This window comes from Tasmannia lanceolata, unplaced genomic scaffold, assembly GCF_043159265.1.
Source record: "Tasmannia lanceolata isolate RefF3 unplaced genomic scaffold, GAP_Taslan_0.1 ptg000013l, whole genome shotgun sequence".
NCBI classification, from domain to species: Eukaryota; Viridiplantae; Streptophyta; class Magnoliopsida; order Canellales; family Winteraceae; genus Tasmannia; species Tasmannia lanceolata.
This window is the reverse complement of record NW_027518690.1, coordinates 31,429,229-31,453,963: the sequence shown is the minus strand read 5'-3', so window position 1 is coordinate 31,453,963 and position 24,735 is coordinate 31,429,229. Positions and strand designations below refer to the sequence as shown.

General features: G+C 40.8%; 3 protein-coding genes across 4 annotated transcripts in view; 1 reads left to right on the top strand and 2 right to left on the bottom strand.

The window, feature by feature from the left end:
• The window catches only part of RGS1 (REGULATOR OF G-PROTEIN SIGNALING 1), a 54,332-nt gene extending 49,930 nt beyond the window's left edge, over nt 1-4,402 (top strand). For both annotated transcript variants that reach the window (XM_077395971.1, XM_077395972.1), the window contains 5 exons: nt 1,271-1,359; nt 2,084-2,322; nt 2,441-2,565; nt 3,630-3,751; nt 3,845-4,402. In XM_077395971.1, coding sequence (XP_077252086.1) covers nt 1,271-1,359; nt 2,084-2,322; nt 2,441-2,565; nt 3,630-3,751; nt 3,845-4,066 — 797 coding nt within the window. In that variant the 3' untranslated portion in view covers nt 4,067-4,402. The remainder of the gene's footprint in view (nt 1-1,270; nt 1,360-2,083; nt 2,323-2,440; nt 2,566-3,629; nt 3,752-3,844) is intronic.
• Nucleotides 4,403-5,679: 1,277 nt separating this feature from the next.
• LOC143890012 (O-methyltransferase family protein) lies at nt 5,680-9,889 on the bottom strand. Its single transcript, XM_077394491.1, has 3 exons — nt 9,008-9,889; nt 7,951-8,015; nt 5,680-6,144 (listed from the first exon to the last, which is right to left on the bottom strand). Exons 1-3 carry the CDS (start codon nt 9,729-9,731, stop codon nt 5,845-5,847), a joined length of 1,089 nt encoding a protein of 362 aa, XP_077250606.1. The 5' UTR covers nt 9,732-9,889; the 3' UTR covers nt 5,680-5,844.
• Nucleotides 9,890-13,471: 3,582 nt separating this feature from the next.
• On the bottom strand, nt 13,472-14,098 carry LOC143891164 (secreted RxLR effector protein 161-like). Its single transcript, XM_077395800.1, has one exon. The coding sequence runs from the start codon at nt 14,096-14,098 to the stop codon at nt 13,472-13,474; it is 627 nt and encodes a 208-aa protein (XP_077251915.1).
• Nucleotides 14,099-24,735: the final 10,637 nt, after the last annotated feature.

Genomic DNA, 24,735 nt, shown 5'->3' with positions numbered 1-24,735 from the left:
GGCTATTTTAGTCTTTATTGATTTTAGGGTAGTTTAGTCTTTTAGGGATTCTTAATTTAGCTGGTTTCTTTCTTTTTAGGACTCTAATTGCCTATTTATAGGACAAGCTACGGCTTATTTTATTACCTTTTTGATGATTAATTGAATTGAATTGAGATTTGAGTGCTTCTTTCTCCCTAATTTCTTCTCTTTTAGTTCTAATTCTCTTCTTCTTTCTTCTTCTTCTAATTCTCTTCTCAGCCTACATCGTTCACACAGGGTTTTAAATTTCCTCGAAAGATTGAAATGTTTCTGTTTCCTTCCCCACTGAAACAAAATCTCAATGAATTCCTTCCATGTCATTATTTCCTAAATTCACGAAATTCGACTAATATAGTCAGAACAACAAAAAATTGAAAGAGGTTATGATTTGCATTTCATTTCATTTCATTAATGTAGAGAATGATATTTGGTAGGCACCATCATTGAACTGCATGGCAAAGTAACTGTATCTTATGCATGGGTTGTCATATCAGCATGGGACCAACACATGTCACTAGGTGATGTGATTAAGCCATTGTGGATGATTTTCTTGCTTGTATGATGGTTTCTCTTGCTTGTATGATGGTTTCTAATTTTGTATTTTAGCTTATTCTTACATTTCCCATAGTTTCATCTTAAAATTTCATCATTTGCATATGTTTCCACGCGTTTGCATGATTTTACAAGATTTCCACCGAAATTTCTATCGAAACTAAATATTTCCGTTTCCGTTCCGACCGAAACCAAAACTGAAACCGAAATTTAAAACTTTGACCGTATCTCTGCCCGTGTGTGTACAGAGACATTATATTTATTTATTTTTACCCTTAATAAAGAAGCAATTTGGTTCACCTTATATGTGCATGTTTTCATCAAGTTTCTCTTATGTGTGTCTCATTAACTTTCAACCAACTTTCCATTTCCTAGAGTATCTCCTTTCCTGTGCTATTTAAAAATCCATCACATAGTAAAATTTACTACTGCATGTTATTCCTTTTTAAGTCAGCAGCTAGAATTCTCAGTCCTTCTCTGCCAGATTAGTTTGTTCTGGTGCTAATGTGACACTTGCGTGTACTCATGCACCTGGAACAGTTATTAAAACACAGTTCCATCCACTAACGATTACTTGGCCATCCAGAGTGGTGCTGATTAAAATGGTGTTTGTGTTGCACCTTTTTATTTGAGTTATAGTTCAGTTACCTTACCCATAATTTCCCCTTGTGAACTCTCTTTTCTATTTTTGTGGCAGGAATCTGGGTTGCTTCCTACATCACCAATGAAGTCCATGAAGATATTCAATGGCTTCAGGTTGCCTCCAGGTTTTTGATGTTAGTAGCGGTATGGTATTGTTTGGTCATTCCAATTTTTGACATAGGTTAAATCATTAATGTTGTTGTGAAAACAACCCAATTACTCCAAAATCTTAAGCTGTTGGAGATGGCATTATTTAATCTTTTATACTTTACACTCCCCGTCACGTGTGGCCCCTCTTTTTTAGGGTTGGCCTACACGTGGCACATGCTCCCTCTTTTGGGTTGGCCATTACATGTGGATTTTTAATATCAAGGAGTTTTGAACCCATACAATTGCTCTGTTACCATGTGAAAACAACCAATTACTCCAAAAGCTTAAGCTGTTGGAGATGGCGTTACTTAATCTTTTATACTTTACACTTGTCACGGGCACTTTTTAGCAGTTGTGTGCACCTATGCTGTTTTGGTACTGCATTTCAAATGAAGTACCTATGTTGGCCAATGTTCTTCGATGCATTTTAGTGAATTCCAGCTGTTTAATTATTTAGAATACACCTAGCTTTGTTTAAATTAAAATCTGCTGGTATCTAATTTCTTATTATATATATTTTATTTGATAAAACATCCAATACTTTGGAAGGAATTCATCTGACATATTTTTAGTCAATTTAGTCTATTATATTGATTCTAAATTTAAAATGAAGTGTTTGCTTTCAAAGCTAGATATTTATATTCCAATTTCAGATCCTATTCTTAGTTTTTAATTGTACATCCTAACATGTCTCGGGATGTTATTATCTTCTGCGCAGTCAAGTATTCTTGTACTTTCTTTCTTTTCAATATCAACTTCTCATCCTTTGCTGGCGCAAATGAGCTTGAGGAGAAGGCAGACGCAGGGGTTTGAGTCAATGGGACGTGCTTTAGGTATACCTGATAGTGGATCGCTTGTACCTGAAGCAACCACAATGGATATTGACTTAAATTCACCTTTGGATAACCTTCTGCTAAATAAAAGATTTCGTCAATCTTTCATGGCCTTTGCAGACAGGTTCATCATCTACTTTATCCTTCAAGTTATATATCTCAAGTACTTGGAATTTGATCATTCATTGTTCAGTTTCACAATGGAATAAATTTCAAGATAATACTTTATTTTCTTTTGAAAGTTGTTTGGCTGGGGAGAGTGTGCATTTCTATGATGAAGTCCATGAGCTCAGCAAGATACCTATTGGTGACACTGTAAGAAGGATATATATGGCCCGACACATTATTGAAAAGTACATACTCAGTGGTATGTTATATAAACTATGGAATTTGTTTCAGTACTTTGTTCCATAACCTTTCTATGTTGCACTTAATCCAACTCAATTGTCCAGAATTTTGCTGACAATTCAAAAACTAGTTACTATGATTTGGCATTAACAGTACACAATGATTTACTGCTTTGTTGGTGCTAATTATTCCAAATATTTTGTTCCATCACCTTTCAACCTTTCCACTTTTGTTTTAACTAATTTTCCAGAATTTTTCTGACTACTCAAAACCCAGTTACTATCATTTAGCATGGACATTTCTCAGATTTCCTTCCTAAATTATCTCTTCTCTAATGTTTGTCTCATAGTTAACAGGGTGGGAAACGAATTCAGGAAACGAAACGTGAAGCGGAAACGGGAAACGCATGAAAAAAAATATAGGGGAAACGTAAAACGAAAAAACAATAGAAAATCGTAGAAAAAACACATGAAACACAAGGAAAACATGAAATATGTGGTTATGTAGATTTAAATTTTGTTAATTTCAAATTTCTATTTGAATTTTCTTATTTTTATTTTTATTACAATGTATGCTATTGTTTTCTTTTTTTAATATCTATTCCACAATTTTTGGTGTGTTTTTCTCAAAATGATTTTCGTAAGTTCCACACATGTTTCCTACATTTTTCACATGCATTTTCTGTGAGCGTTGCATATGCTCATCACGCTTTTCACACATGATTTACATAAGTTTCTCATATGTTTCCCATGCATTTCGGAAACATTTGCCCTATTTTTTTTTTATCATGTTTCGGAAACATTTTCAAAGCGCGGGAAACACGTTTTAGGGGAAATGAGTTTCCCACCCGAGAGAAATGCATTTGAGGGAAACGATTTCCAACCCGCCCAAGGAGTTAGTTTCCAGCATCTATGGTTTGTCTTCCTAATAACAACAGTTTTTTGAAATGGCAAAAACTTGAGTATCCCTGATTCTGAAATATTAAATTGTTGCTTGTGTCTATTTTTTTTTTTTATGTATGAGCTTTCCACACTTTAATTCTAGACTCTGATTATTCATTCTATATAAATACATGATCTGCAGGTTCAGCAATGGAGGTGAACATATCGCACAGAACCCGTCAGGAAATTCTGGCTACTCTTGATCTTGCACATCCTGATCTCTTTAAGCACGCAATAACTGAGCTCATGCAGTTAATAAAGATGGTACGTTTTTCCTTAGGTGATACAAAAAAATAGGCTATGCCTTTACTTCTTCTTCTGTAAATTTCATTGCTAATTATATTTTATATTTTCAAGAATTTGGCGAAAGACTTTTGGTCATCCATATTCTTTGTGAAGTTCAAAGAGGAAACTCAAACGCAATCCTATGGTAATGAGCTCATTGAGCGTGTGTTGGGGTGCGATTACTCTCCTAGATTGAGTTCAGTTCATGGCGCTGATGATCCCTTTCACCAAGAGCATCCACACAAGGGATCCAGTCTCAAATATGATATAAATGATGCAGATCAAAATTCATAGTCCTAAGAAATTATTTTCCTCAATTTTTCAGAGGTCAGTTGGTCATCTACACAAGGGATCCATTCTCAAATATGATATACATGATGCAGATCAAAATTCAGTCCTAAGAAATGATTTTCCTCTATTTTTCAGAGGTCAGTTGGTCATCTTGGCATTTTTGTTGAGACTTGTTTTGGCCTGCAAGCTGGAAAGCAGTGTATAATATTGAAGCATGGCTTATACTTATCTCCCATTATTAGAGGCCTATGTGAAAAAAATAAACCACCACAAAAGTGGGGTAACAGCCACATATAATTGCATGTATAATCCAATTTAAAATTTTCTCACTTATCTTGATCATAGTTCTTTCTCGGAATCAACTGGAATTATTGAAAGAGGAGGAGGGGGGTGTAGGGGATTATCAATCTAACCTTTTAGGTTTAAAACGCTATAGGGCATAAAATAAGTATTTTAAAAGGATAAGAGAAAGAGAAGTATATAGTAAGGAAAGAAGAGAGAACTGAGGAGAGTGAAAATGGGAAAATGGTATGTTTCCTTCTTGGGTTGAATGGTCGATCCCATTTTTTTATTTATGTCATAACTGCCCATGAGTAACAGCTCTGTGAAAATCAACTTTTATGTGCTTGCTTCTCTCGTTAAAAAAGAACAAAAAAAGAAGTACTATGTATCGCAGCGTTGTTGTCACGCTAGACTTTTATAAGGCTATCAACTCTTACTACTATTTGTTAAGAAGAGTTTTCAGCCGCAGGCTTACATATTGCATGAATTATGGCCCTATGCTCAACCTCTACACTACTGAGCTTCTTAGCAGCCACAACTTATTTCTTGCTCCTCCATGTGACAATATTACTTCCAATGAAAGTGCAATAGCTACAGTAGATTCATGATATGTGTGAAAACTAGCCCAATCAGCCTTACCATACTCTTCTACTGTTAGACGACCACTGTTGACATGTAGAACACCTTTTTTCGGGCATTCTATTCAGATGGATCGTACATGTGTCAAAGTGTGTGGATTGTGATGAGTCGATGAATTTGCTAACCACACTCCCAACTTATACAAGAACTTGACAAGTGATCGTGAGATAAATAAGTTTTCCTTGCTGATCTTAAGAATCCCGACTTTTTTCTTTATATAAGAATAAAATTCATTTAGATATTCAAAATTAATTTATTTATTTTACACAATAAAAAATCTCTTTTTAACCGCAGTTAAAATGGTTACTGTTATTAAACACATTTTTACCGCAGTTCATTTTCACGAAAAAAGGCGTGTTTAGCAAGGCACTTAAAACAATTTTTGAGACATTTTCTTAAAGTCATTTACAGACAGTTTTTTATCACGATTTATTACGTCGTTACCATTTAGGAAACATTTAATATGTAATGTTCTGCAAAATCATGTCCAGAATTGTCAACCTCTATCTCAATTAGTTATAGTTGACACAAGAACATTACATCAGCAAAGTCTCTTCATTTTCTACAAGTATACGGTAACGAATACAAAATGAGTCCTATTCACAAGGCTACCGGGTTGTTTGAGTGCACATCCCTAAAGCAGAGACCCGTTGATTCATCGAAGGTGGGGCAATATTAGCCAATTCATCTATTCATATTATAACTTACGCTTTTATTTATTATTACCACCTAAACAGTAGAAAGTAGTAAGAACGTTTATAACATAGCCAATACATCACAAACCATATAAATCCAAGAGGAGAGACAAATCAAAACCAAAATCATTTCGGTATCAAAGCCAAAATCATTTTGGCTAGTTATTACTTTTGGAATTCCAACAGAGTGTAGAAATGGTCGACATATGTTGACCGGAAATTGGGAAATCCGGCCGAGAGACCCATTGATCGGAATTCCTCTTCCGTCCGGTGTTTGCCCTTTGTCCTGTAGATAGTCATCACAAAGATGTCTCCTTCTAAAAGGGCCCGAGTCCGATGGCTACTATCGGTTTCGTCCGGCAGCACTGGTTCGCAAGCTATCACCTTACCTCCTTCCGGGAGGGCATTGTGGCAATTCTTCATTATTAATTTGCATTCATCATCTGTCCATGTTGTCAATATCCACTGCAACAACAAATTGATTTTTCATATCCCTATTTTGTTAGTGGCAGCCCATCTCCGAGTGGTGAGAGATGGGTAAGTCATGTGAAGGGGCAAGAAATCAGGAAACAAGTGTTTCCAAGTAGTGAGAAGTGGCTAAAAATCAGGGTAGAAAAAAAATACTCAAAATAAGATCGAATTTTTCCTGATTTTTAACCATTTCTCACACTCATCTAATCATGCCCTCTCAAATCTCTCTCCTTTTGCCACCCGAATAAAAAATGTATTTAATTTTTTTTTGAATTTTAGTTTTTATTTTAATTTGTTCCATTCCATTCCATTTCCAAGAGAATTGGAATAGGATGCCGATTCCAATTCCTGATTCCAGCAATCTAAAGTGCTTTATAGGGTTATGCTCAAAAGCTCATAACTCAATAGGAAGGTATTCAATAGTGCGTCCCACCACTTTTGATTGGTCCAATCCGTCTAATCGGTAGCCCTACTTGTTTCAGATCTCGTGTGGCCCAACCTTAAAAATACATATTACTATCATAGGATTGAATTATTGGCGTGATTTTGGGGCAATCACATATCCAAATCAAGGCCTATCAAGTGGACGGTTCAGATGAATCAGATAGCAAAATTTCACAAATTCGCCAAAATTCACAAATGTGAGAACTTTTGAATTATTTTCGAAATTTTTAGACCTAAGAAAGGGCATAATTATTCCCGAATTTTGTAACTATGCTCTAAAGTGCCAATTGGTTTGAAAGTTGGAAATATAATTTAATAACTAAATTAAAAATTAAATACTTCAAAGATATTAAGAAATAATTTAGCATTTATTTTATTAAATATAAGTATGTTTTAATTATTTTCCACCAAAAATAAATTAGGTATTACTCCTTAGGTTTGGCTGAGATGATGGGACCCATGAGAATTCCGGGTTAGGTGGGTCCCACCTAGAGCCGGCAAAATGGGACCTGTAGCCGCGGGTACACCCGGCCCGTAGTAAGATTTGCGGGTACGGGTACCAATTTTCGTACCCATCAAAAAAATACCCGCACTCGGCCTGTACGCGTGACCAGCAGGTGGCTCTGGGTCGGGCCCTCGTGCCTGCGGGTTACCCGTCAAAACTAGGGTTAAGTTTTTATTTTGTTTTAAACTTTTCATTCCGTAAAATCATCTGCTTTTTATCTCGTGAAGTGTGAACACCACCGAGTCCTATTTTGCCTAAAATCAAACACAAACAAAAATAAAGTGAGATATGAGTTGGAGAGAATTTATATGGTGGCCGACCGTGAAGTCTCGTCAAGGTGGTACATCAAACGTACCCCCCTTGATATATGATCCAACAGCAGCATCTTAAAAAGTTTAAGTGTGCTGCTGTTGGATTAAATATCAAGCGCGTACGGTCGAGCACCATATAAAAACTCTGAGTTGGATATCTTAGACTTTTTTTTATCTCGTGAGGAATCTAGCCTAACCCACCTTGGTTTCTATATGTATTTTGGGGTTAGTTATCCACTAGCTTAATATTAAGTTAATTGAGATCCAAAGCAAGACCTGTCAAACGAACGGTTCGTTGCCGCAAAAAAAGTTAGAAAAAAAAAGTAGATATAAATTTACTGGGTTACCCGTGGGTTTACCCAACCCGCACTGGGTACATGAAAAACCTTCGTGTAGAATCGCGAGTAATTTTTACCCGTACCAGCGGGTTACCGGTTTGCCGGGTCTAGTCCCACCGTACTCAACTGTGGCCCTGTGGGACCAACGTAGGCACTAAAAAAACTAAGAGATGAGATCTTAAACAAGGGGGAAAAAACAAACCCTCATGAAAATAGCGTCCCCACTTGGGATCGACTTGAACATGTCGCCACCCACGTGAACTACGCCTGCCAATCAACCAATAACCTTTCAGAAACAAACAACTGACATAGCCCATTAGAAAAACTCATAAAAAGACAAGAAAGTCCATTCTCTCTCTCAAAAGAGAGTGAATTTTGCAAGTTTCTGACCAAAACACCCAAGCTATATTTTACTTAGGACAGGTCATGCCATAAATTTGTGACCAAAATACCCACGCTAGATTTTTTTTTTTTACTCATAAAAGACCAAAATGTCCTTGTGTGTGGAAAGGCAAAAATTACCTTCTAAAGAGACCAAAACACACATAACGGTGAATGATATTGATATGTTTTGAATCAAGGGTGTGGAAATATCATTTCTATATATATATATATATACTAGAATTCTTGTAAAGAAAAAAAGATTTGCTAGCGTCCATCGTAGAAGGGATTTCGCGGATGGGCTGTTGCATTGAGAGCAGCCCCACAGGCTCACTTTTTATAGCAGATTTTGTCTTCATTGACGAGGTGGCTGCACACACATGCAACAACCCGTCTGCGAAATGCCTTCTGCCATGGACGCTAGCAAATCCCTGTAAAAAAAGGCTGAACTTTTACTGGGTAATGTTCGTCTTTTTACACATAGCGGCATTTTGGTCTTTTTATGAGTTAAGAAAGTCTACCATGGATATTTTGGCCACAAATTGATGCCATTACCTGATTTGCAAAATTCAGTCAGATGTTTATAGTCAAACTAGAAGACCCTTTTTTAAAAATAAAATAAAATAAAAAAGAAGCATAGTAGATGATTCCTCTTGCAAAAAAGCCCTATGCTAAAATTAAGCACACAGCAGATCAAGAATCTAAGAACAAGCCAAAAAAAAAGGCAATCAATATATTCGATCCCCTCTTTTACTTGCGACAGACCCTCTACTGTATTTGTGACTACCCTTTTACACTAGAGTGACCTCCGCCAAGTAAAAGAAGGGGGCGAATATATCATTTCCAGAAAAAAAAAAAAAAAAAAACTCCTCTCTTACCAGGAAAATTTGGGGCTTTAGCCACGACCTCAGGGAGATCAAAATTAATCCCCTCTTTAACACTCGGATTCCTCTGCAAAATCATTCTCAAACAAGCCCCAGAACTGCCCCCAACATCAACCAATCTCTCAACACCTTTAAACCCATCATAAGCGTCCATCAAATCATCCATGAACGGCACAGAAACCCCCTCCATAGCCTTCTGCATCAGCTCATTCATCTCAGGATTCTTCCCATAATACCCATAAGCCGAAACCCCTCCATTCGCCTTCACAAATGGCTCCAACGTGGGGTCCACAACAGCCTCGTGTAATCTCGGCCATGCCCTAACAAGTGCCTCGTGATGGTGCTGTTGTACATAGGGTGCGAAGGATAAGCCCTCAGAGTTTGTTACTAGGGTTTTCCCGATCTCGGTTAGACTGTATTTGCGTTCGTTGGTGGGGCCAACTATGTGTTCGGTAAAGACTTGGTAGCTTGCGAGCATGCGAAGGATTCGTTGGAGATTTTCTGGGTCAGGGGAGATTGACGGGGGGAATTGTTGTAGGGCTAGGATTTGGGTTGAGGAGAGAGGGGTGTTGGATCCATTTTGCCAGATTAAATCTGGGACGTTGAGATTTACGATTGCATTGAGGGACATGGGGACACTGATCATGTTGGCTAGCTCCATGATTGCTAATCTCGCTTGCTTTTGCTTCTCTGCCTGACTCTGACTATCGCTCGACATAGCTGGTTGGATGGATTTTTTTTTTTTGCTGTGTTGGGGTTTTCTCTGCGTTGTTTCTTCACTTGTTGGAATAAATAGATGGGATGTGGAATCTGAGAGATTGTGTAATGAGAAATGATATATTCGCCCCTTATCTTCCCCACAGTACCCCTTGTAGACCTGGGGGCGATTGTATACGTGGTTTTTATAAGGAAATTTGACAGAGGGGAGACAAATAAATCACATAATATCAGAGGGGTCAAGTGTTTTTTGAAAATCACAGAAGGGGGTCAAAACCCGGTTTACGAAAATTTGATTGACGATAATGCCCTTCTGGCAGAAACAGAGTGACTTGACTTAGAAAATTAAAAAAACATTTCAGTTTTCCCTCTTCTCTCTTCCCTCTTCTCTCCTCACGTCTCTGTTTATTTTTCGTCCTCTCCTCCGGCGATCTCGACGAAGGTGAAGCACGTATCAAACCTCGCATTTGAAGGAAACCCTACCTGGTACGTCGTTTCCTTCCCTTCCTTTATTCAATCTCTTTTTTATTTATTTTTTAAAAAGAAAATCAGGTTAAGAGAGATGCAAAAGGGGGGGGGGAATCCTTTTTCATGCGTTTTTCTATGGCATTTGAGTTCATGTAGATGTCAGTTACTGCATTTCCTCCTACAGAGTAAAATAGTTGTAAATGTTGTTTGTTGCTGCTAGGGTTTTATGTTTTACATTAATTTGTGAAATGGAGAAACATTCTGCTGTTTTTTTATTGTAGGGTTTTATTTTGTACATTAATTTGTGAAATGGAGAGATGGGATTTCATTTCATATATGCGTATCCACCTACAGAGTAAAATAGAGTTGCATGCGATGCTATTTGTTGATGCTAGGGTTTTATTCTATACTTTAATTTGTGGAATGGAGAAATGCGATTTTCATATATATATCACTTATCGCATTTCCACCTACAGAGTAAAATAAATGCAAATGCTCGTCTGCTATTTGTTAATGCTAGGCTTTTATTTTTACAATTTGTGGAGTGGAGAAATGGGATTTCAAAACACCTTCTTCAAAACCATGTAAAGTTCCCCTATATTGCACTTCAAAACCCTCTTTAGGTACTAGTAACCCCACCTAGGTAGCTGAAAACCCTTTTCTGTGAACTTGGGGACCATGGTGGGCAGTTGATGGCCCCTCTATGGGGACTTCTTCTACCCCATTTAAGGACCCATAACACCTTCTTCAATACCATGTGGAGCTCCCCTATATTGCCCTTCAAAATCCTCTTTAGGTACTAGTAACCCCACCTCGGTAGCTAAAAACCCATGAGAAGCCCCCCTTAGGTACTAGAAACCCCATTTATGTAGCTGAAAACCCCTGAGTTTGAATTTGAGAACCATCTTCTGATTTTATTTTTTGCATTAATTTGTGGAATTGAGAAATGCGATTTCATTTCATGTACATATCACTTACCGTATTTTCACTTACAGAGTAAAATAAATGCAAAAGCTCGTCTGCTATTGGTTTATGCTAGGCTTTTATTTTTACAATTTGTGGAGTGGAGAAATAGGATTTCATTTCATATAGGATGTGGACAGAAGAGATGTTGCTATTAATTTTTTTTTGTATGCTTTTCTCTGCCCGGAAGGAATGGTAATTTATATAAATGACGTGAAGTAGATGTAAACCCTTTTCTGTGAACTTGGGGACCATGGTGGGCAGTTGATGGCCCTCTATGGTGACTTCTTCTACCCCATTTAAGGACAGATAACACCTTCTTCAATACCATGTTGAAATAAACAAGAGGGGGGTGAATTGAATTTATCTCAATATTAGGCCTTTTTAATATTTCCTATGAATCCTAATTGGAATTTTTCTTCAATTAATTAAATATTTGGTTAGTGCAAATATAATTGAAAAACAAAAAGAAATGCCAAACCAAACAATAATGGAAATGCAAGAGTGAGAAATGACACACCGATATATAGTGGTTCGGCCAACGGCCTACTCCACTCTACTCAAGGTCGCACTTGAGGGATTCCACTATTGGAGACCTCCACGATGCCCGGCTCCGAGGCGATTACAATTCCAAGGGATATTAAACAAGGATGCCCTTACACCTTTACAAAGACTCTCCTTCTCCGCCGAGTTCTAAGCGGTTGCTCTCTAGGGAATTAAAAACGGAATGCCCTAGCCACCTATACAAGATATGAAAGATTGATAGCTTGGCTTCTTCTTGAAAGCTTGATGCCCTTTGTAGTTCCTTGATTGCTCTTCAACAAGGATTTGCAAGTGATAGCTCTAAAATATCCAAACTCAATAGGTTCACAAGTAAAAGGCAAGTTTGGGAAAAACCAAAAATCTTAAGCTTAAAAGGGTTGCAAGTTTGCTTGAGTGCTTAAGAGGGTTTTTCAAAAATCAAGAGAGGAGGAAATAATCCTCTAGATGTTGTATAAATAGTCTCTCCTCAAAATATGACCGTTTGGGGGTGTAGATAACAAAAATCAACTTTAAAATCAAAACCCAACGGCTCTTTTTTGAGCTGTCGCAAGGTTCTCGGAGTTCCGAGAAATATTCTCGGAGTTCCGAGACAACGGCCAGAAGAAATAAAATTTCTACTGGACCATTTCTCGGACTTCCGAGAAATTTTCTCGGAGTTCCGAGAAAGTGTCCAGACGCTACTGGACCTTTTCTCGGAGTTCCGAGGGAACTCTCGGAGTTCCGAGCTCCAGTCTCGGAGCTCCGAGAAAAATCTCGGAGTTCCGAGAAGCCTAAAAAATCTGATATTTTGATGTGTGATTTTTGGCTTTTGGAACTTGACTCCTATGATAATTTTGGAATGTTTATGAGGGTCCCAACATGTTGGTCCACCACATAAGCATTCACTAAACCGTTGAAGATCTTTAAGTGTTATTTGAAAAACAATTTTGAAAACACTTTGAAAATACTTTGCCTTGACTTGAAACTCTAAAGAGAAAGGATGTACAATGATACCTATGCAATCTTCGATCCCTCTTTAGCTTTGGTCTTCAAATGATCTTCCATCTTTGGATGCTTGCTTGAGTGATGATGTGAGTTACACTTAGCTCATTTGGCTCTTGTTTGGTACAGCTTTAAGCATGACCAAGTTGAGTGTTGGTTTCTTCAACGATCAATCCTATCTTAAACACAACACTTCAAAGCAAATTGATTAGTATTCAAAAACACAATCAATTATGTTTAGAATCATCAAAACAAGATTGGAGAGTAGACCCTTGGGCTTACAATCTCCCCCTTTTTGATGATGACAAACAAAATTGATTATGAGGTGTGTGTGGAGTGACATAGTAGGCAAGTGAATACTAGAACTCCCCCTCAATATATGCACACATATAAATGATACAAGTTATAAGCATGTGGTGCATATAGTAAATTTGAATAGATAATCAATTTCAAACCTTCTCCCCCTTTTGTCATCGACAGAAAGGGTGTAAAAAACAAATTTAGGAGTAGATAACTCCCCCTAAATCAATGCTTATGGTATAAAAATATATAACCAAGTAATGCACATATACCTGTTCATGATCGAGATGTTGACATATGTCAAAATGTTAGGTATTTTAATTAAAGTGAAGATACCTCTCCAACTTAGAAAACTAAGAAGGCTAAGAATATCAATTGAGTGATTTTTAAGATTAAAAATTTGACATCTCATTCATGCAGATATTACCAAACAAAGATTATATATATAAATACTATATAGATAAGCTGGTTAAAGGCACAAAGTATTTATTTGGCAATTTCTTTAATTTGATCCGCACTCCAAATGTTTAAGGCACTTCGGATATAACAAATTCTATCATCACTAAGGGGTTTTGTAAAGATATCCGCTAATTGATCTTCAATGTTGATATATTTTAAGCAAATATCCCCTTTTTGTGAGTGATCTCTGATGAAGTGGTGCCTAATCTCAATGTGTTTTGTTCTTGAGTGTTGTATGGGGTTCTTTGTTAAGCTTATAGCACTAGTATTGTCACATTGGATGAGAATATTTTCCATTTTGATTGCATAGTCCATCAATGTGCTTTTCATCCATAGGACTTGAGCACAGCAAGCTCCAGCTGCCACATATTCTGCTTCTGTTGTGGACAGAGCTACTGAATTTTGCTTCTTGCTAAACCATGAAACAAGTGATTTACCCAAGAATTGGCAAGTCCCACTAGTGCTTTTCCTATCTACTCTACATCCAGCAAAGTCTGCATCTGAATATTCGATGAGAGTGAAGGAAGATGATCTTTCATACCACAGTCCTAGACTTTGGGTTCCTCTTAAGTACTTGAAGATCTTCTTAACTGCTGATAGGTGAGATTCTTTAGGATCCGATTGAAATCGAGCACAGAGACAGACAATAAACATAATGTCTGGTCTGCTGGCTGTCAAATAGAGCAAACTACCTATCATACCCCTATACAATTTCTGATCCACAGATTTGCCAAATTCATCTTTTTCTAGCTTAGCAGTAGTACTCATGGGAATTCTTGATGTCTTACTGCCATCCATGCCATACTTCTTTAATAACTCCTTTGTATATTTTTCTTGATTTAAAAATATTCCATTTTTGTATTGTTTAATTTGGAGTCCTAAGAAGTAGGTTAACTCTCCCATCATGCTCATTTCAAATTTATTTTTCATTAAGGTTGCAAATTCATCACACAATTTTTGATTAGTTGAGCCACAGATGGTATCATCCACATAGATTTGGACAAGGAGGATATCATGATTTTCTCTTTTGATAAATAAGGTTTTATCCACCTTTCCCATCTCGAATCCCTTTTCAACTAAGAAAGTGCAAAGCCTCTCATACCAAGCTCTAGGAGCTTACTTCTTCCACCCCACTTAAGGACCCTTAACACCTTCGTCAATACCATGTTCAGCTCCCCTATATTGCCCTTCAAATCCCTGTTTACGTACTAGTAACCCCACGTGGGTAGCTGAAAACCCTTTTCTGTGAACTTAGGGACCACGGTGGGCAGTTTATGGCCCCTCTATGGGGACTTCTTCCACCCCATTTAAGGACCCATAACATCTTCTTAAATACCACGTACAGCTCCCCTATATTGCCCTTGAAATCCCTCTTTAGGTACTAGTAACCCTACCTCGGTAGCTGAAAACCCTTTTCTGTGAACTTGAGGACCATGGTGGGCAGTTGATGGCCCTCTTTGGGGACTTCTTCCACCCTATTTAAGGACCCATAACACCTTCTTCAATACCATGTAGAGCTCCCTTATATTGCCCTTCAAAACCCTCTTTAGGTACCAGTAACCCCACCTCGGTAGCTGAAAATCCTTTTCTGTGAAGATGTGGACCATGGTGGGCAGTTTATGGCCCCTCAATGGGGACTTCTCCCACCCCATTTAAGGACCCATACCACCTTCTTCTGTACCATGTACAGCTCCCCAATATTGCCCTTCAAAACCCTCTTTAGGTACTAGTAACCCCACGTGGGTAGCTGAAAACTCTTTTCTGTGAACTTGGGGACCATGGTGGGCAGTTTATGGCCCCTCAATGACGACTTCTTCCACCCCATTTAAGGACCCATAACACCTTCTTCAATACCATGTACAACTCCCCTGTATTGCCCTTCAAATCCCTCTTTATGTACTAGTAACACCACGTGGGTAGCTGAAAATCCTTTTATGTGAATTTGGGGACAATGGTGGGCAGTTTATGGCCCCTCTATGAGGACTTCTTCCACCCCATTTAAGGACCCATAGCACCTTCTTCAATACCATGTACAGCACACCTATATTGCCCTTCAAAACCCTCTTTAGGTACTAGTAACCCACCTCGGTAGCTGAAAACCATTTTATGTGAACTTGGGGACCATGGTGAGCAGTTTATGGCTCCTCTTTGGGGACTTCTTCCACCCCATTTAAGGACCCTTAACACCTTCTTCAATACCATGTACAGCTCCCCTATATTGGCCTTCAAAACCCTCTTTAGGTATTAGTAACCCCACCTCGGTAGTTGAAAACCCTTTTCTGTAAACTTGGGGACCATGGTGGGCAGTTTATGGCCCCTCTATGGGGACTTCTTCCACCTCAATTAAGGACCCATAACACCTTCTTCAATACAATGTACAGCTCCCCTATATTACCCTTTAAAACCCTCTTTAGCTACTACTAACCCCACCTCGGAAGCTGAAAACCCTTTTCTGTGAACTTGGGGACCATCGTGGGCAGTTTATGGCCCCACTATGGGGACTTCTTCCACCCGATTTAAGGACCCATAACACCTTCTTCAATACCATGTCCAGTTCCCCTATATTGCCCTTCAAAACCCACTTTAGGTACTAGTAACCCCACGTGGGTAGCTGAAAACCCTTTTCTGTGAACTTAGGGACCATGGTGGGCAGTTTATGGTCCCTCTTTGGGGACTTCTTCCACCCCATTTAAGGACCCATAACAACTTCTTCAGTACCATGTACAGCTCCCCTATATTGCCCTTGAAAACCCTCTTTACGTACTAGTAATCCCACGTGAGTAGCTGAAAACACTTTTCTGTGGACTTGGGGACCATGGTGGGCAGTTTATAGCCCCTCTATGGGGACTTCTTCCACCCCATTTTAGGACCCATAACACCTTCTTCAATACCATGTACAGCTCCCCTATATTGCCCTTCAAAACCCTCTTTAGGTACTAGTAACCCCACGTGGGTATCTGAAAACCCTTTTCTTTGAACTTGGGGACCATGGTGGGCAGTTGATAGCCCTTAATGGGGACTTTTTCTATCCCATTTCAGGTCCCTTAACACGTTCTTCAATACCAAGTACAGCTGCCCTATATTGCCGTTCAAAAGCCTCTTTAGGTACTAGTAACCCCACCTCGGTAGCTGAAAACCCTTTTTTGTGAACTTGGGGCCATTGTAGGCAGTTGATGGCCTCTCTATGGGGACTTTTTCCACCCCATTTAGGGACACATAACACCTTCTTTAATAACATGTACAGCTCCCCTATATTGTCCTTCAAAACCCTCTTTAGGTACTAGTAGCACCACGTGGGTTGCTGAAAACCCTTTTCTGTGAACTTGGGGACCATGGTGGGCAGTTGATAGCCCTCTATGGGGACTTTTTCTACCCCATTTAGGGACCCTTAACACGTTCTTCAATACCAAGTACAGCTCCCCTATATTGCCGTTCAATAGCCTCTTTAGGTACTAGTAACCCCACCTCGGTAGCTGAAAACCCTTTTCTGTGAACTTCGGGACCATGGTGAGCAGTTTATGGCTCCTCTTTGGGGACTTCTTCCACCCCATTTAAGGACCCTTAACACCTTCTTCAATACCATGTACAGCTCCCCTATATTGGCCTTCAAAACCCTCTTTAGGTACTAGTAACCCCACCTCGGTAGCTGAAAACCCTTTTCTGTGAACTTGGGGACCATGGTGGGCAGTTTATGGCCCCTCTGTGGGGACTTCTTCCACCTCAATTGAGGACCCACAACACCTTCAATACAATGTACAGCTCCCCTATATTACCCTTCAAAACCCTCTTTAGGTACTACTAACCCCACCTCGGAAGCTGAAAACCGTTTTCTGTGAACTTGGGGACCATCGTGGGCAGTCTATGGCCCCTCTATGGGGACTTCTTCCACCCCATTTAAGGACCCATAACACCTTCTTCAATACCATGTACAGCTCCCCTATATTGCCCTTCAAAACCCTCTTTAGGTACTAGTAACCCCACGTGGGTAGCTGAAAACCCTTTTCTGTGAACTTGGGGACCATGGTCGGCGGTTTATGGCCCCTCTTTGGGGACTTCTTCCACCCCGTTTAAGGACCCATAACACCTTCTTCAATACCATGTACAGCTACCATATATTGCCCTTCAAAACCCACTTTAGGTACTAGTAACCCCACGTGGGTAGCTGAAAATCCTTTTCTGTGAACTTAAGGACCATGGTGGGCAGTTTATGACCCCTTTATGGAGACTTCTTTCACCCCATTTAAGGACCCATAACACCTTCTTCAATACCATGTACAGCTACCCTATATTGCCCTTCAAAACCCTCTTTAGGTACTAGTAACCCCACCTCAGTAGCTGAAAACTCTTTTCTGTGAACTTGGGGACCATGGTGGACAGTTGATGGCCCCTCTATGGGGACTTCTTCCAGCTCATTTAAGGACCCATAACAGCTTCTTCAATACCATGTACAGCTCCCCTATATTGCCCTTCAAAACCCTCTTTAGGTACTAGTAACCCCACGTGGGTAGCTGAAAACCCTCTTCTGTGAACTTGGGGACCATGGTGGGCAGTTTATGGCTCCTCTATGGGGACTTATTCCACCCCATTTAAGGACTCATAACACCTTCTTCAATACCATGTAGAGCTCCCCTATATTGCCCTTCAAAACCCTCTTTAGGTACTAGTAACCCCACCTCAGTAGCTGACACCCCTTTTCTGTGAACTTGGGTACCATGGTGGGCAGTTGATGGCCCTCTATGGGGACTTCTTCCACCCCATTTAAGGACCCATAACACCTTCTTCAATACCATGTAGAGCTCCCCTATATTGCCCTTCAAAACCCTCTTTAGGTACCAGTAACCCCACCTCGGTAGCTGAAAACCCTTTTCTGTGAACTTGGAGACCATAGTAGGCAGTTTATGGCCCCTCAATGGGGACTTCTTCCACCCCATTTAAGGACCCATAACACCTTCTTCAATACCATGTACAGCTCCCCTATATTGCCCTTCAAAATCCTCTTTATGTACTAGTAACCCCACGTGGATAGCTGAAAACCCTTTTCTATGAACTTGGGGACCATGGTGGGCAGTTTATGGCCCCTTTATGGGGACTTCTTCCACCCCATTTAAAGACTCATAACACCTTCTTCAATACCATGTAGAGCTCCCCTATATTGCCCTTCAAAACCCTCTTTATGTACTAGTAACCCCACCTCGGTAGCTGAAAACCCTTTTCTGTGAACTTGGGTACCAAGGTGGGCAGTTGATGGCCCTCCATGGGGACTTCTTCTACCCCATTTAAGGACCCATAACACCTCCTTCAAAACCATGTACAGCTCCCCTATATTGGCCTTTAAAACCCTCTTTAGGTACTACTAACCCCACCTCGGGAGCTGAAAACCCTTTTCTGTGAACTTGGGGACCATGGTGGGCAGTTTATGGCCCCACTATGGGGAATCCTTCCACCCCATTTAAAGACCCATAACACCTTTTCAATACCATGTACAGCTCCCCTATATTTCCCTTCAAAACCCTCTTTAGGTATTAGTAACCCCACCTCGGTAGCTGAAAACCCTTTTCTGTGAACTTGGGGACCATGGTGGGCAATTTATGGCCTCTCTATGGGGACTTCTTCCACCCCACTTAAGGACCCTTAACACCTTCTTCAATACCATGTACAGCTCCTCTATATTGCCCTTCAAAACCCTCTTTAGGTACTAGTAACCGCAAGTGGGTAGCTGAAAACCCTTTTCTGTGAACTTGGGGACCATGGTGGGCAGTTGATGGCCCCTCTATGGGGATTTCTTCCAGCCCATTTAAGGACCCATAACACCTTCTTCAATACCATGTACAGCCCCCCTGTATTGCCCTTCAAAACCCTCTTTAGGTACTAGTCACCCCACCTCGGTAGCTGAAAACCTTTTTCTGTGAACTTGGGGACCATGGTGGGCAGTTTATGGCCCGTCTATGGGGACTTCTTCCACCCCATTTAAGGACCCAGAACACCTTCTTCAATACCATGTACAGCTCCCCGATATTGCCCTTCAAAACCCTCTTTAGGTACTAGTAACCCCACCTCGGTAGCTGAAAACCCTTTTCTGTGAACTTGGGGACCATGGTTGGCAGTTTATGGCCCCTCTATGGGGACTTCTTGCACCCCATTTGAGGCCCCATAACACCTTCTTCAATACCATGTATAGCTCGCCTATATTGCCCTTTAAAACCTTCTTTAGGTACCAGTAACCCCACGTGGGTAGCTGAAAACCCTTTCTGTGAACTTGGGGATCATGGTAGGCAGTTTATGGCCCCTCTATGGGGACTACTTCATCCCCATTTGAGGACACATAACACCTTCTTCAATACCACGTACAGCTCCCCTGTATTGCCCTTCAAAACCCTCTTTAGGTACTAGTAACCCCACGTGGGTGGCTGAAAGCCCTTTTTTGTGAACTTGGGGACCATGATGGGCAGTTTCTGGCCCCTCAATGGGGCCTTCTTCCTCCCCATTTAAGGACACAGAACACCTTCTTCAATACCATGTACAGCTCCCCTATATTGCCCTTCAAAACGCTCTTTAGGTACTAGTAACCCGACGTGCGTAGCTGAAAACCCTTTTCCGTGAACTTGGGGACCATGATGGGCAGTTTATGGGCCCTCTATGGGGACTTCTTCCACCTCATTTAAGGACTCAGAACACCTTCTTCAATACCATGTAGAGCTCCCCTATATTGCCCTTCAAAACCATCTTTAGGTACTAGTAACCCCACGTGGGTAGCTGAAAACCCTTTTCTGTGAACTTTGGGACCATGGTGAGCAGGTTATGGCCCTCTATGGGGACTTCTTCTACCCCATTTAAGGACCCATAACACCTTCTTGAATACCATGTACAGCACCCCTATATTGCCCTTCAAAACCCTCTTTAGGTACTAGTAACCCCACCTCGGTAGCTGAAAACCTTTTTCTGTGAACTTGGGGACCATGGTGGGGAGTTTATGGCTCCTCTATGGGGACTTCTTCCACCCCATTTAAGGACCCATAACACATTCTTCAATACCATGTATACCTCCCCTATAATGCCCATCAAAACCCTCTTTAGGTACTCGTAACCCCACGTGGGTAGCTGAAAATACTTTTCTGTGAACTTGGGGACCATGGTGGGCAGTTTATGGCCCCTCTATGGGGACTTCTTCCACCCCATTTAAGGACTCATAGCACCTTCTTCAATACCATGTACAGCTCCTCAATATCGCCCTTCAAAACCCTCTTTAGGTACTAGTAACCCCACCTCGGTAGCTGAAAACCCTTTTCTGTGAACTTAGAGACCATTGTAGGCAGTTTATGGCCCCTCTATGGGTACTTCATCCACCCCATTTATGGACCCATAATACCTTCTTCAATACCATGTACAGCTCCCCTATATTTCCCTTCAAAACCCTCTTTAGCTACTACTAACCCCACCTCAGTAGCTGAAAACCCTTTTCTGTGACTTTGGGGACCATGGTAGGCAGTTTATGGCCCCTCTATGGGGACTTCTTCCACCCCATTTAAGGACCCATAACACCTTCTTCAATAGCATGTAGAGCTCCCCTATATTACCGTTCAAAACCCTCTTTAGCTACTAGTAACCCCACGTGGGTAGCTGAAAACCCTTTTCTGTGAACTTGGGGACCATGGGGGGCAGTTTATGGCCCCTCTATGGGGACTTCTTCCACCCCATTTAAGGTCCCACAACACTTTCTTCAATACCATGTACAGCTCCCCTATATTGCCCTTCAAAACCCTCTTTAGGTACTAGTAACCCCACGTGGGTAGCTGAAAACCCTTTTCTGTGAACTTGGTGACCATGGTGGGCAGTTTATGGCCCCTCTATGGGGACTTCTTCTACCACATATAAGGACCCATAAAACCTTTTTCAATACCATGTACAGCTCCCCTATATTTCCCTTCAAAACCCTCTTTAGGTACTAGTAACCCCACGTGGGTAGCTGAAAACCCTTTTCTGTGAACTTGGGGACAATGGTGGACAGTTTATGGCCCCTCTTTGGGGACTTCTTCTACCTCATTTAAGGACTCATACCACCTTCTTCAATACCATGTAGAGCTCCCCTATATTGCCCATCAAAACCCTCTTTAGGTACTAGTAACCCCACGTCGGTAGCTGAAAAGCCTTTTCTGTGAACTTGGTGACCATGGTGGGCAGTTTATGGCCCCTCTATGGGGACTTCTTCTACCTCATTTAAAAACCCATAACACCTTCTTCAATACCATGTACAGCTCACCTATATTTCCCTTCAAAACCCTCTTTAGGTACTAGTAACCCCACCTCGGTAGCTGAAAACCCTTTTCTGTGAACTTGGGGACCATGATGAGCAGTTGATAGCCCTCTATGGGGACTTTTTCTACCCCATTTAAGGACCCTTAACACGTTCTTCAATACCATGTACAGCTCGCCTATATTGCACTTCAAAAGCCTGTTTAGGTACTAGTAAACCCACCTCGGTAGCTGAAAACCCTTTTTTGTGAACTTCGAGACCATGGTGGGCAGTTGATGGCCTCTCTATGGGACTTCTTCCACCCCATTTAAGAACACATAACACCTTCTTCAATACCATGTACAGGTCCCCTATATTGTCCTTCAAAACCTTCTTTAGGTACTAGAAACTCTACCTCGGTTGGTGAAAACCGTTTTCTGTGAACTTGGGGACCAAGGTGGGCAGTTTTTGGCCCCTCTATGGGGACTTCTTCCACCCCATTTAAGGACCAATAACACCTTCTTCAATACTATGTACAGCTCCCCTATATTGCCCTTCAAAACCCTCTTTAGGTACTAGTAACCCCACGTGGGTAGCTGAAAACCCTTTTCTGTGAACTTGGGGACCATGGTGGACAGTTTATGGCCCCTCTATGGGGACTACTTCCACCCCATTTAAGAACTCATACCACCTTCTTCAATACCATGTAGAGCTCCCCTATATTGCCCTTCAAAACCCTCTTTTGGTACATGTAACCCTACCTCGGTAGCAGAAAACCCTTTTCTGTGAACTTGGGGACCATGGTCGGCAGTTTATGGCCCCTCTATGGGGACTTCTTCCCCCCCTATATTGCCCTTCAAAACCCTCTTTAGGTATTAGTCACCCCACCTCGATAGCTTAAAACCCTTTTCTCTGAAGTTGGGGACCATGGTGGGCAGTTTATGGCCCCTCTATTGGGACTTCTTCTTCCCTATTTAAGGACACATAACACCTTCTTTAATACCATGTACTGCTCCCCTATATTGCCCTTCAAAACCCTCTTTAGGTACTAGTAACCGCACGTGGGTAGCTGAAAACCCTTTTCTGTGAACTTGGGGACCATGGTGGGCAGTTGATTGCCCTCTATGACGACTTCTTCTACCCCATTTAAGGACCAATAACACTTTCTTCAAAACCATGTACAGATCCCCTATATTACCGCTGAAAACCCTCTTTAGGTACTACTAATCCCACATCGGTAGCTGAAAACCCTTTTCTGTGAACTTGGGGACCATGGTGGGCAGTTTATGGCCCCTCTATGGGGACTTATTCCTCCCCATTTAAGGACCCATAACACCTTCTTCAATATCTTGTACAGCTTCCCTATATTGCCCTTCAAAACCCTCTTTAGGTACTAGTAACCCCACCTCGGTAGGTGAAAACCCTTTTCTGTGAACTTGGGGACCATGGTGGGCAGTTGATAGCCCTCTATGGGGACTTTTTCTACCCCATTTAAGGACCCTTAACACGTTCTTCAATACCATGTACATCTCCCCTATATTGCCCTTCAAAAGCCTCTTTAGGTAGTAGTAACCCCACCTCGGTAGCTGAAAACCCTTTTTTGTGAACTTGGGGACCATGGTGGGCAGTTGATGGCCTCTCTATGGGGACTTCTTCCACCCATTTAAGCACACATAACACCTTCTTCAATAACATGTACAGCTCCCCTATATTGTCCTTCAAAACCCTCTTTAGGTACTTGTAACCCCACCTCGGTAGTTGAAAACCCTTTTCTGTGAACTTGGGGACCATGGTGGGCAGTTTTTGGCCCCTCTATGGGGACTTCTTCCACCCCATTTAAGGACCCATAACACCTTCTTCAATACCATGTACAGCTCCTCTATATTGCCCTTCAAAAGCCTCTTTAGGTACTAGTAACCCCACGTGGGTAGCTGAAAACCCTTTTCTGTGAACTTGGGGACCATGGTGGACAGTTTATGGCCCCTCTATGGGGACTTCTTCTACCCCATTTAAGGACTCATACCACCTTCTTCAATACCATGTAGAGCTCCCCTATATTGCCCTTCAAAACCCTCTTTAGGTACTAGTAACCCCACGTCGGTAGCTGAAAACCCATTTCTGTGAACTTGGTGACCATGGTGGGCAGTTTATGGCCCCTCTATGGGGACTTCTTCTACCTCATTTAAGGACCCATAACACCTTCTTCAATACCATGTACAGCTCACCTATATTTCCCTTCAAAACCCTCTTTAGGTACTTGAAATCCAAGTAATGACTTGGTTTGGCAACCTAGAGGGGGGGTGAATAGGATGTTTATAAAACTTTTACCTTTTGAAAACTTTTACTAAAATTTCACCCAAGACTTATCCCTTGTTTAATTAAGTTTGAAATAGTTGAACTTAAACAATATTACAAATTAATATAAGTTCAAAAACCCTTGTTGATTAGCAAACTTAATTAGGTGATTTATAGCCTAGTTAGCAAGGTACCAATATTCAATCAAAACCAAAATGCTAACTACTCACTCAATTCCAAATATGTAAGAATGCAAGCACAAATAAATAAGAAAGTGAGAGGGAGAGAAAAATAGAGAAATACCAACACAAGTGACACAAAGATTTATAGTGGTTCGGCAAACGGCCTACTCCACTCTACTCAAGGTCGCACTTGAGGATTTCCACTATTGAGACCTCCACGACGCCCGGCTCCGAGGCTTTTACACTCCAAGGGAATTAGATAAGGATGCCCTTCCACCTTTACAATGACTCTCCTTCTCCGCCGAGTTCTAAGCGCTTTCTCCCAAGGGAATTAAACACGGATGCCCTTGCCACCGATAGAATAAAGAAGAAGATAAAAGCTTTGCCTCTATGTAGGCTACAATGCAAGTTGAAGCTCCAAAGATGCTCTCAAGAATAAACAAGTTTAAGCCTAAACCAATCTCAAAACATTTTCTCAAATCAAGGCACAAAGAGTTTGGTTGGTGAGAGAATTTAACCAAAAATAGTTCACAAATGATTTTCTATGGTTTGTTGAAGTTGGACAATGTTCCTCTTAATGTTTT